At 50.5% G+C, this 12,719-nt stretch overlaps 1 protein-coding gene and 1 long non-coding RNA gene across 9 annotated transcripts in view; one reads left to right on the top strand and one right to left on the bottom strand.

Annotated features, from left to right (window-relative positions):
- Positions 1-6,195, bottom strand: part of GAS7 (growth arrest specific 7) — a 203,031-nt gene extending 196,836 nt beyond the window's left edge. For 5 of the 6 annotated variants that reach the window (XM_081578304.1, XM_081578310.1, XM_081578313.1 and 2 more), the window contains exon 1: positions 5,762-6,195. In XM_081578304.1, coding sequence (XP_081434430.1) covers positions 5,762-5,944 — 183 coding nt within the window. In that variant the 5' untranslated portion in view covers positions 5,945-6,195. Of the gene's footprint in view, positions 1-4,323; positions 4,776-5,761 lie in introns of those variants that run through there. The other variant, XM_081578318.1, reaches the window with a different exon arrangement.
- The window catches only part of LOC145541575 (uncharacterized), a 108,044-nt gene that overhangs the window by 7,496 nt on the left and 87,829 nt on the right, over positions 1-12,719 (top strand). The gene's annotated exons all lie outside the window — the stretch shown is intronic.

The raw sequence follows: 12,719 nt of genomic DNA, 5'->3' as shown, positions 1-12,719 counted from the left end.
GGGGACTGAGTCTGGCTACCAACTCAAGAAATGAGGGGAATGCAGTGAACCTGGAAGTTAACCTAACAAAATCGATCTTTATCAGATGGGAGACAGGAGAGACACTAAATACGAAGGCAGGAGGTGGGTGAGTCCTCTGAGGAATCCACGCAAACCTGGCACCACATACCTGTCATAGCTGAACCTCCACAGTGTCACCCATGCTCTGATGCTCCAAGGGACAAGCCAAAGCGACCAGCTGGCTGCCATTTCTACTTTTCTCCATGGGAATAAGCACCACCCAGGCACTTCCCTGGTGGTCCAGTGGTCAAGACTCCACGCTTTCAATGCAGGGGCCATGGGTTCGATCCCTGGTTGGGGAACTAAGATCCCATATACAGTTCAACCAAAAACAGGTGGGGGCAGGGAACACTATCCAGGAGCTTTGCCATTGCAGGCAGAGCAGAATCTACTTATTTTGCAATTAAGTGCTGGGGACCCGTGCTGACATTCTGTTAGAAAGCTTGTCATGTGGCTGCTGGGAGTAATAAGTGGGCAAGCTGGGAGAACCCCAACCTCTGGATAAAAATCCTAACACCTAACTTACATCCAAGCCTTCCTGGTTTACCAAACCTTTTCCTTCACCAGCCAGGTAGGGCCCAGCATCCGTGCTCACAGACAAGGTCAACCAGGCTGTGAGATAAAAGCTGGGCTTTTTCAGGCTGGGAAGAGTACAACCAGGTCAGCATCTCATTCATGTTTCTAACTGGTAATGGACTGCGGGGATTCACGTGGTGGTTAACAGATGTCAGGGATTCCTGCCGACTTGTTGCTAAGGGAACTTTTGTGAAGATGCCCCGAATCCAGAGAATCCACAAACCCTGCCCACTGCTTTGAAGTCCTGAGGGGGTGGCCACTTGACCAGACCCACACAGAGCAGTGAAGGGGGGGCCGCTGCTCAGGAGCGCAGGCAGACAGAGGGTGGGCCGTAGGTAGAGTTTCACACAGCAGGAGCCACAAACGCTGTCCGCAGCCCCCAAATCAAAGGGCAGGATGACTTTGTGAAGATGGCAGAAAGCACCTTAATCTTTTCAGTCACAATTACATGCTCGGCGAACCACCAGCCCTAATTATTCCTTTTGTGGACAGAGCTCATGACTGCCTTGAAAAATACAGGCATAAGGAACAAGGTCACACCCATTTTAGGTAATCTCCATGTTACAAAAAGAAAGGCCCTGTATTAAAACCAATCTGTGTAACATATCGAGCATCTACTAGATGTCACACAGTTCGGATGCATGATGTCCATTAACAACCAGCACCAAATAGCCCCAACTTCAAAAAGTTGGTTTGTCAGTGCCTCAGGGGACAGACCCAGGCTTCAGGCACAGAAAAATCTGGTTTCAAATTCTGCAGCGTCATTAATCACCATTACAAAGAAATCCCTGGCATCTTTAAAAACAAAAAAACCAAAACATAAAATGATGAAGATGGAGAATTTCCTAGCAGAATGACCAAGTCTGTTCATTTTACCTCCCCGAAGCGCTCTCATCCATATGGCCTGGTACAGCCTCCCCTCTAACGGATCATCTGTCCCAGGTATTCTCCCTAGCCTTGTGAGGTAGCCAGTCTGCAAAATGGCCCTCAATGAACCTTGCTTCAGCGTATCACACTTGTACCCACACCTGTATGAGCCTCTCTCCCACACTGAATCAGGGACTGGCCCTGAGACTCACTTTGCCTTTGGAACCTGGCAGAAACGATGTGCCAGGTCTGAACCTGAGCCTTAAGAAGGCCTGGCAGTTTGCACTTTGAGTTCTTGGAAGTATGTTAAAACTCCAGCTGCTCTGCTGCAGAGAAAGGCCATGCAGAAAGGCAGCAGAAGGTGAGACACCACATGAGAAGCCACATGAAAGGCACCAGATGCGTGAATGAATACGCCCTTCTGGAGGTTCCAGCCCAGCAGAGCCTCCAGGACCCCAACTCTGGCCACCATCTGACTGCAAATGCATGAGAGACGCCAAGAGAGACCAGCAGAAGAACCACCCAGCTGAGCCCCATCAATCCATAGAAACATGTGCCATAGTAACAAAGTTGTTTTGTGACACTAAGTTTTGAGGGGGCTTATTTCATAGCAATGGATAAAATATCCCTCGTGATCCACAGCACAGCCCACTTCCCCAGCCCAGCATCTCTCTCCCCCAGCGACATTCTGTAAACTTCTGCAACACAATCACCTGAACCCAAAATGGGAGAACAGGACTTGGAGAGAAGGATGTGCAAGGGTGACCCTCTGCAGCCAACTAGTTTGGCCAGCAAAGTCTCATATTCTGTTACTATCTCTGAAGTCCAGGCCTTGCAGCCAGATTATGGATGCTGAAAACAGCACCTCGCTCAAGGAAAGCTCTGTTGTGTGTGCATTCCAATCTTATTACCATCCCCCCAACCCCTAGGATTAATCCCCAAAACCTCTAGAGGTTTCTGCAGATGCCTTACAGTACCTTCCAGATCCTTAATTCTCTCCATTTGAGGTAAGAGCATCACCTCAGCTCCTCCTCAACCATGTTTCTCTAAGCTCCTCGACTTCTTTGTGGTGGATCAGACCCTCAAGATAGATGTTTCTGCTTGCTTTTATCTAAGGGCCTTGATAATTTCTAGGCAGCTGCAGGTCTTATCTGTTAGGCTTCCTCCCTTTTCTGGGAAAATTAGCTCCCTCCTCCTGTCACCCTCTGGAAGGCTGCCCCATCCACTGAAGAGCAGAATACCTGTGACCAGTCCCTGCCTACCAGGGCCCCCCATCTCTGCTTGGTGGAGGTTTTCCTGGAAGCCACCCTTTGGAAGCCAAGTATATGCAGCCCATCCCCTCATTTCCTTGGGGTCTTGACCAAAAAGATTTCCCCAGGAACCAGGACCTCTGTCAAACTGGCCTCTGCCCAGGGGCTCGCTGGCCACCAGGGCGGGTCTTTTGACCTCCCTGTCAGCTCTCAACTCCTCTCAACGGGGTATGCTTCCCCTTTTTTTTCACATGAACAGAGGAAATCCTTGAGGCGTGTCTATCTTGTATAGACGGCTCTTGATCTTTGGCACATTTTTGCCAAGATGGGGTTTCCTGACATCACTCTATCAGAAACAAATGGTGCACCAGTGTGGGAGCTAGGCTGCGCATCCCCCCATCTGACTCCTGCCTCAGGAGCCTAGTGTAGCCCCTTCTGTCTGTACTTATGTCCCCAACAGCTCCCCTGGCCTTCTGAACTTCATGCCCCTCTGCAAGCTCAGTGCCAGGCACCCCACTAGCAGAGGTTTACCACCTCTAGTACCTATGGGCTCCTTCTCTGGCCACCTGGCTTCAGCACCAACACCTGGCTGGCAGTGCTCCAGACCCATGATTCCCTATGCTGGCCAGTCCACCACCTGCGACCCCCTTGTGAGTTCTGCATTCCCTAGCCCAGCCTATCTTTGGTGACTCAACGCATCCCAGGGGAACCTACCTGCATATCCTCCATCCCTACTAACCTCAGGCTTGAGGTCCAGCCTGCTCATGTATGAGGTTCCCAGATACAAAGACCCTCCTTGTCAAAGCTGCATCTGCTTTTCCCTGAAAAGAGTCCTAGGACTCAGGCCCACTCCTACCTCCACCTGTGGGAAACACAGCTGGCTCTGAGTGAAATCAAACATCAGGGTTTGCAGGAGATGCTCAAGTGGGTAGGAGCAGCTGCCCTCACTGTAGCCCCAGCATCTCTGCCTCCCCTTAGGGACGCTGTCTCCGGCAGGCTGACCTCAGGAGCTACACAGACCCTTCCCCACAAGGATCTAGACCCTTCACTTGCCTTCTGGTACAGTATGACCCAGGATATTGAGTTTAAAAGAGACAGAGGCCCAAAGGGTAATATTCAGCCAGCTGAGCTGCTAACCAACTACTCCTTGGCTGACCGCCTTCACCTATTTCATTCAGTTTGCCGGCCTACAAAAATGGAGATAGCTCCTTCTCCTTCCCAGGGCTGTTAGGGGACTTGGTGACAACGCATGGACCATGCCTGGTGCCTAGCAGGTGCTTAACAAACGGGAGCCCCTCTCGGGGTTACTGCTCCCTCAGATGGGTACTGGTCTGAAAGCCCTTTAGGAGGGAGGAGAGTCTCAATGTATATACCACAAACTGTGACCGACACACCCACAACTGTCCCATCAGATCGTTCTGTCTGTCCCCTGGGTCTGATTCACCCTCCCTTTCCTCCCAGGAAGGAAAAGCAGAGCCACTTCACTCTTGCTAACACAGTGGACTAACCCTCCAACCTCACTCCCCACCCAACACACAGCTGGCTCAGTCCAGCCAGGGACGCTCCTCACCGGACATCCAACAGCCAGATTTCCACATCAGTGTTTCCTGGAAAAGTGTGGCCACCAGAGGACTCTTACCACAGGAGGCTCTCCCAGGGCTTCTGGAATAGAAACAAGGAGGCTCCAGATCTTCATAAGGAGCCATTCACTTGCTTTCTTTCACACCTGAATCTCAGGAAAGGAGCTAGGAAAGCTGAGAAACACCTGTGCCTCCCCTATGCTGTCAGGCTCTCAAATTACAGAACCAAGAAGGTTTCCAAATAGCCTCAATGGACAGCCCATGAAAGCTCCTTCCAGCTTCAAGTTTGCTCAAAGGCTACTAAATCCACGTAGGAGGGATTTTGTTCTCTGGACCTGAAAGAAACATCACTGTATCTCTATGAGGCCAGGCTTGATTTCTGATAATGTTTCCAGAGGGTTTTTCTCAGGCAAACTCACCCATAACCATTCCACCCCTATCTGACTTGCTTTCTGTCTTTTTTGAGTTGCACAGAGTATTTTCAGTAAAAATTGCTACTTTGTTCTTTGTGAAGTAGGTCGGGAGGGGGGGGTTAAATTATTAATCAATTCAATCTCTATGATTTGGACAGTATTTTGCCAGAATATTTCCGACGACTCACAGTCTTTGCAGCAATCCTGGGGTCAGGCCAAAGGGGACGCCCTGTAAAACCACCTCCCACCCCCCACCAAAGGACTTTAGAAACTTCGGATCCCACTCAGGCTGTGACCATGAGCTCAGCGATTAGAGGACAGCGAGGCCTCCCAACTGTCACCTAGACAATAAACAGCCAGTCGACTTGGCTCAGCAGGTCCTGTGAAACCTGGGTCCGGGCCAGAACCCCAGGACAAGCCACTTTCCAGGTTCTGAACCTTGACCTGGGGAGCTGGGCCAGGGGAGGGGGCGCTGGCTGGGGGCTGCGGCACCCCTGGATCAAGCCTGCTGACGGGCCTCGGGCTGGTAGCCAGCCAGGCAGGCTCAGCTGACCAGTAAGTGGACGGCCCGGAGGCGGCCGGCGAGCTGACCCGCCGCAGCACGACTGCCCACGGGTCGGCAGGCTCGGGGCGCCGGGGCCACTTTTCACATCCCGATCGTCCGCATGTCTTCCCTAGACCGCCGGACTCCGCAGCCCTTCGGCGGCCCCGGCCACAGCCGGAACGCGCCCGCCCGCTCCCGAGCTTACACTGGCAACAAGTTCTCTCTTCCTCAAGGCGGCCACGATGTGCTCGGGAGGCCCGGCACGGGGAGCGCTCGGGGGGCGAACCCCGCGCTGCCCACGCCCCGAGGGCGCCCGCCGCCTCCGCCGCCCTCAGGAGCGCGCGGCTTTGGGTCCAGCGCACAGAGGCGGCCCCCCGGGGCCCCCTCCGGCAGGAGCGGCTCCGGCCTCCCGGGGACAGGCAACAGGTACGCGAGCGCGCTGGCCTCCCAGCCCTGGCCCTCGCCCCTTACCTCCAGCAACTGCACGTAGCTCGCCGGGAACCAGCCGCGGAGTCCGTCCTCCTTCTCGCCTTCCCACCAGCCGCCGTCCGGGACCTGCAGCAGCGTGATGAGCTCGCCCGCGGCGAAGCGCAGCCCCTGGCCATGCCGCTCCCCGGAAAAGGGGTACAGGGTCCGGCAGCGGGCGCCGGACATGGCCTTGGCGCCGGGGCTCACACAGCAGCCTGCATCCCTGCCGAGCCCCGCGGGCTGGGCAGCGGCTCCGCGGGGTCCCAGGCGCCCGGCGCTCCGGGCTCCCGCGCTCTGGGCGCGCGCCGTCTCGGGGGTGAGCGGGGGTCCCCGGGCAGGCGAGGGACGTGCACCCCGAGCAGGGAAACGGAGACTCGCTGGCTTCGGAGAGCGAGCGGCGACGCCCCCGGGCCGGGCGGCTCGCTGCTCCCAGCTCCGGGCGGGGGGGCGGGGCTCAGGGGGAGGAGACCCAGGCGCCGCGGGCTCCGGAGACAACTTCCCGGGGACGCGGAACGCGGGCGGCCGCCTCTAGAGCCGGCCGCAGCCGAGGCCGCCCTGGCGCGCGGAAATGCGCAGCTCCCGGGGGAGGTGGGACCCGGAGCATCCCCCTAGCCCCGGCTCCGCGGCGAGGGAGGGGCAGCGGACGTGGAGAGGGGCTGGCGGTCGGGCGGGGGCCCTCTCGGCGCGCGGGGGCGGGGCTGGGCGGGGGCTGGGCCAGGGCGGCCACGCCCGCTGAGGGCCGGGCGCTCCCTCGCATTGCAGGCGGGTTACTGGGGAGGGGTCTCCCGGCTCACACCCCCACCCCGGAAAGCCGCGGGGTTAGAAACACTCTTCTCTGCGCGGCCTGTTGGCCGGTGGTGGGCGTGCGCCTCCTCCGAGGTGCCGGTGAGGGAATGTGTTTGTGGCCGTCGCTGTCAGGGTTGAACCTGGGGTTGAACTTGACTCACCGGAAACTGGACAAAGGGTGAGAGGCAGATTTGAAGCCCGACGCCAGAGCCAGGTGGCAGCGGGTGGGACCGAGTAAGGCGGCGACGGAGTCAAAACCCGAGTAAGTAGAATTGGAAGCAGATCATTACCGATAAACGGAGAAGAGGGGGAACAACCCCCATCGCTTTACATGCAAAAGCGAGGCTGGCCCAGGGTACCACCTCTCCTGAAACCGAGATGCGCCAAGCGGAGAAGTCTACACTCGTTTACTCAGTCAACAGACATTAGCGGGAGACTACTACGATCCACGCAATGTGCCAGGGACCTACAAAATTCGTTTGGACAAGCTCCTGCTCTGCTGGGACCAGTGGACCTGGGTGCTGAAGGAAGCTGACCTTTGTTTGAACTGAGGGGTATAGAAGTAAAAGAAAGCTTTGTTAGCCTACTCTATAGGGAAATTAAATTCCATTTTCTAAACTGTGAATAGCTGAACCCCTTGATCTCTATCTATACTTCTAATTACCCACCCTTGCATCCTGCTCAGTAACCTTTTATACTGAGTACCGACAGTCTCAGCCTGTGCATTTCAGGCCCTCTACACAACACCTCCTCCAGCCTCATCACTCACTATGCTTACCTGTGTGCCGAGTCGCTCAGTCGTGTCCAACTCTTTGCGACCCCATCTCACCCGCCAAGCTCCTCTGTCCATGGGGATTCTCCAAGCAAGAATACTGGAGTGGGTTGCCATGCCCACCTCCAGGGGATCTACCCAACCCAGGGATCGAACCCAGGTCTCCCTGGGCGGATCGTCTGAGCCACCAGGGAAACTCATGCTTGCCTAGATACCCTTTACAAAACCTGTCCAGCTGGGCTGTAAGAACCTTGAGGTCTCACACATTTTTCTAGTGAGAATCGGTGGTTCTCATTAGAATCACCTGCTGCTGCTGCTAAGTCACTTCAGTAGTGTCTGACTCTGTGCGACCCCATAGACGGCAGCCCACCAGGCTCCTCCGTCCCTGGGATTCTCCAGGCGAGAACACTGGAGTGGGTTGCCATTGCCTTCTCTGATGGCAAGCAAGTGAAAAGTGAAAGTGAAGTCGCTGAATCGTGTTGGCCTCTTCGCGACCCCTTGGACTGTAGCCTACCAGGCTCCTCCATCCATGGGATTTTCCAGGCAAGAGTACTGGAGTGGGTTGCCATAGAATCACCTAAGCAACTTTTAAATGTTCAGATCCAGGCCCACCCTAGCTTCGAAAATCACTGTAGAGCCAAATTCTGCATTAAAGCTATCTCCCTGGAAGAACAGCCTCAGCCTGGCCTCTGGCCAGGGGCAAGTTGACAAATGCAGATGATTTACAATATTCCATTGATTGAAAATTTACCAACCCTTGCATGTCTACAATCGTGGGGAAACAAACTCTTGACTATGGTTACCACTAAGAAGAGTCCCTTGAAGCAGAGCTGCAAAATTTGGTACAGAAAACAGTCACTAAAAGAAATTGACCTAATCAAGTCATAAAAGGGACTAAAATGTGTTGTATCAGGGGCATATGTGCAGACTGACCTCAGGTTTCATATCTGATGATATGTTGTTGTTCAGTCATTCAGTCTGTGTCTGACTCTTTATGACCCCATGGACTGCAGCACGCCTCCCTACCTTCCTGCCCTTCACAATCTCCCGGAGTTTGCTCAAGCTCATGTCCACTGAGTTGATGGTACCATCCAACTGTATCATCCTCTGTCGCCCCCTTCTCCTGCCTTCAATCTTTCCCAGCATCAGTGTCTTTTCCAGTGAGTCAGCTCTTCGCATCAGGTGGCCAAAGTATTGGAGCTTCAACTTCAACATCAGTCCCTCCAATGAATATTCAGGGTTCATTTCCTCTAGGATTGACTGGTTTGATCTCCTTGCTGTCTAAGAGACTTGCTACCTCAAGAGTCTTCTCCAGCACCACAGTTCAAAAGCATCAATTCTTCAGCATTCGGCCTTCTTTATAGTCCAACTCTCACATCCATACATGACTACTGAAAAAAACGTAGCAGTTAAACAGTATGAAAAGGCAAAAAGATATGACATCTTATGATATAACCCAGATCAAGTTAGGACAACTGGTCCAGAGCCTTCCTGCAACACAGAATCCTGGGGGATACCTAAAAATAAGCTGTTATCCAGTTTGGACTTGAGAAATCTCAGCCTACACAGCATCCTATACACTCCAGTTCCAAATGACCTGCCCCAAACAGTTCTGCAGCACCAAGATTGGCAATGACTGTCAATTTCTTCCATTCTTTCATTTCATTCCTGTAATTGCATGAGCTACTATGGCTACTGCCCCGTTTACAAGTAGAAAAACTGGGCTCAGAGGGTGTAACTTGCCCACCCTCCTGTGGCCGGTCAACAGCAGAGGTCAGACGTGACTTACTGTACATGAAGCACTGCTTCCTCGGGTCCACTCTGCTAGAGTCAGGAAACCTGTGCATCCTATGGCTCATCCACAAATGGCATCTTAATAAAGGACTCTCTGGTGATACCCAGTGTCACTCTTGATAGAAGTAAGACTGGACTAGCAGTGAGTGCAGCTTCTATCCTTGATCTCAGATAAATCTCCAGACACCTCTGGATCTACTTCCCCATCTACATTTGGAGACTGAGTCCTATAACTTTACTACAGGATTTGAGGTGGTTAAATATGTAGGCTCTGGACTCCCTATATCCAAACTCCAGTTTTGGTGTTTTCTAGGTATGTACCCTTGGACAATGTACTTAACTTCTCTGAGTCTCATTTTCCTTATCATTAGAAGATGATAGTAGTATTTCTTTCATAGAGTTATTAAGAGGATTAAATGGGTAAAAATGTAAACTGTGTAGGGCAACACCTGGCACATTCAGTTCAGTTCAGTTGCTCAGTCGTGTCTGACTCTTTGCGACCCACTCTTTGTGACAGCACGCCAGGCCTCCCTGTCCATCACCAACTCCCGGAGATTACTCAAATTCATGTCCACTGAGTCGGTGATGCCATCCAACCATCTCATCCTCTGTCATCCCCTTCTCCTTCTGCCCTCAATCTTTCCCAGCATCGGGGTCTTTTCAAATGAGTCAGCTCTTTACATCGGGTGGCCAAAGTATTGGAGTTTCAGCTTCAACATCAGTCCTTCCAATGAACACCCATGACTGATCTCCTTTAGCATGGACTGGTTGGATCTCCTTGCAGTCCAAGGGACTCTCAAGAGTCTTTTCCAACACCACAGTTCAAAAGCATCAATTCTTTAGCGCTCAGCTTTCTTTATAGTCCAACTCTCACATCCGTACATGACCACTGGAAAAACCATAGCCTTGACTAGACGGACCTTTGTTGACAAAGTAATGTCTCTGCTTTTTAATATGCTGTCTAGGTTGATCATAACTTTCCTTCCAAGGAATCTTTTAATTTCATGGCTGCAATCACCATCTGCAGTGATTTTGGAGCCCAGAAAAATAAAGTCAGCCACTGTTTCCACAGTTTCCCCATCTATTTGCCATGAAGTGATGGGACCGGAAGCCATGATCTTAGTTTTCTGAATGCTGAGCTTTAAGCCAACTTTTTCACTCTCCTCTTTCACTTTCATCAAGAGGCTCTTTAGTTCTTCTTCCCTTTCTGCCATAAGGGTGGTGTCATCTGCATATCTGAGGTTATTGATATTTCTCCCTGGCACATTAATTACTCAAATATTAGCAGTCATTATTATTGATCTAGCTCAATGGTCCTGATTATTTATTATCCAACACTTCTGTTTGAACTAAGATTTCCAGGGCAATGATAGAACTGGAAACCCTTACATCTTTGGAAAGGCAACAATTTTAAAGAAACACACTCTGGGTTTCTGTTTTCTCATAAGATCTCAAAGGACAGACAAGTTTATCTATTTTCCTTCTTTCTTTCCTCCCTCCATTCCCACCACACCCCACGTCTTCTAGTATTATCTTGAATTTGTATTTAAATCTCTAATTATTTAACTTCTTTGATAACTAAGTCTTATTTTACTGATTAGTTGCTTAGTAACTCGGGAGGGATAACATGTTTGTTTTAAATTTCTATCTATCTTTCCTAAAGCCTAACATTGCAAAAACTAAGCATCCAGTATTTCCTGAATTCATTTTGCACAGATTGTTGGGACCTCTGTTCAGATTCAGATTTTCCATACTGCCAAGTTACTCTATAAACACATGTGTTAGAACATCTGGATTAGCCTGTAAACTCCTAAGAGCAGGCTCTGCTCTGTCTTTTGTAGCTTTTCTCTCAACACTATGCACTTGATAGCTGTGTGCTAGCAGGTATTTCTTTTCTGCTTGAGACAGCCTCATATGCCTTTCCATCATCAGCCTATGGATGGCAGAGAAATATGAGTTTCAGTTTCTTAAAAAATTAGACATAAATTTGCCATAGGACCCAACAGTACTCCTAGGTAAAAGAAATGAAGACAAACAGCCACACAAAACTTGCAGTGAATATCCGCAGCAGCACTATTTCCAAGAGCCAAATGGTGGAAATAATCCAAATGCCCATCATCAGTTGATGAATAGGTAGAGAAGATGTGGTACATCTTGAGGCTCCCGGGTGGCTCAGTGGTTAAAAAGCAAAAAAATTCTGCCACTGCAGGAGAGGCAGATTTGATCCCTGGGTCGGGAAGATCCCCTGGAGATGGAAATGGCAACCCACTCCAGTATTCTCGCCTGAGAAATTCCATGGACAGAGGAGCCAGGCATGCTACAGTCCGTGGGATCACAAAGAGTCAGACACAACTTAGCAACTAAACAATAGCAATCATCAACTGATGAACAAATAGAGGTGATGTGGTACATCCATGCGATGGATTACTCATTCACCCACAAGAAGGAACAGAGTACTGATACATACTGCAAAATGGATGCACCTCAAAGATATCCATTGTGCTAAGTGAAAGAAGCCAGTGTTGTATGATTGCATTCATATAAAATATCCAAAAAGGGCAAATCTATAGAGACAGTATATATATTAGCAGTTGCCTGAAGCTGGAAGTCGGAATAGGGGGTAAACAAAGAGGCAGGAGGTTTCTTTTGGGGGTGATGACAACATTCTGAAATTGAGTTGTGGCAATTGGCTCTGCACAATTCCAGAAATCATTGAATTGTACACTTAAAACAAGTAAATGTTTTGGTATGTAAACTACATTTCAGGAAAGCAGCTAACATAAGCCAAAAAACACACAAAAATGTATAAAGGCCTCATTCACTCAACAAGGATGCTCTTCCCCACCCATGTGCTAGTTCATTCAGCACCAACCTGAAAAGCTGTTAAGCCCATGCTATAAAATGGACAGTGTGTTGGGCCTGGAATAGAGAGAGAAGTGTGGAGTATATATAAAGCATTCCTATTGATCGAGATGAAAAAGACAGATGACACAGTAGAAAAAAGGGCAAAAGATTTGAACAGACGTTTCATAAAAGAAGATATACAAATAACCAATAACATTAAAAGGTGTTCAACCTCATCAATCGTCAGAAGAGCAAATCAAATCAAAGGGAGGGGGACTTCCCTAGTGGTCCAGTGATTATGCATCCACCTTGCAATGCAGGGGACTCAGGTTTGATCCCTGGTCAGGGAACTAGGACCCCACATGCTACGGAGCAACTAAAAGCCCATGTGCCACAACTAGAGAGCTCATGCATCGCAGCAAAAGACTCCACATGCCATAACTAAGACCCAACACAGCCAAATACTTTTATTTTAATCATAAAGAGGTAACAATATATACTCATGAGGTGGCAAATATAAAAGCAAAATAGAAAATACCAGGTATTGATATTTTGAGGTGCTGGAGTGCTCGTGCACGGCTGAGAGGAACCCATTGAAAAACATGATATTTAGCAAAGCTGCCTGGAGCATCCTGTGTGGCTCATCCATTCCCCGTCTAGGTATAGAGCTGCCTGAGATGTGTTCATAAATTCAAGGAAAGATATATGCAGTGTGCACAGCAGCACTATTCATAATGGTTGGTGGTTTAGTCGCTAAGTTGTGTC

This window comes from Giraffa tippelskirchi, chromosome 3 (genome assembly GCF_054371585.1).
Source record: "Giraffa tippelskirchi isolate mGirTip1 chromosome 3, T2T-mGirTip1v1.2.pri, whole genome shotgun sequence".
NCBI lineage: Eukaryota > Metazoa > Chordata > Mammalia > Artiodactyla > Giraffidae > Giraffa > Giraffa tippelskirchi.
This window is presented reverse-complemented; position numbering and strand designations above follow the sequence as displayed.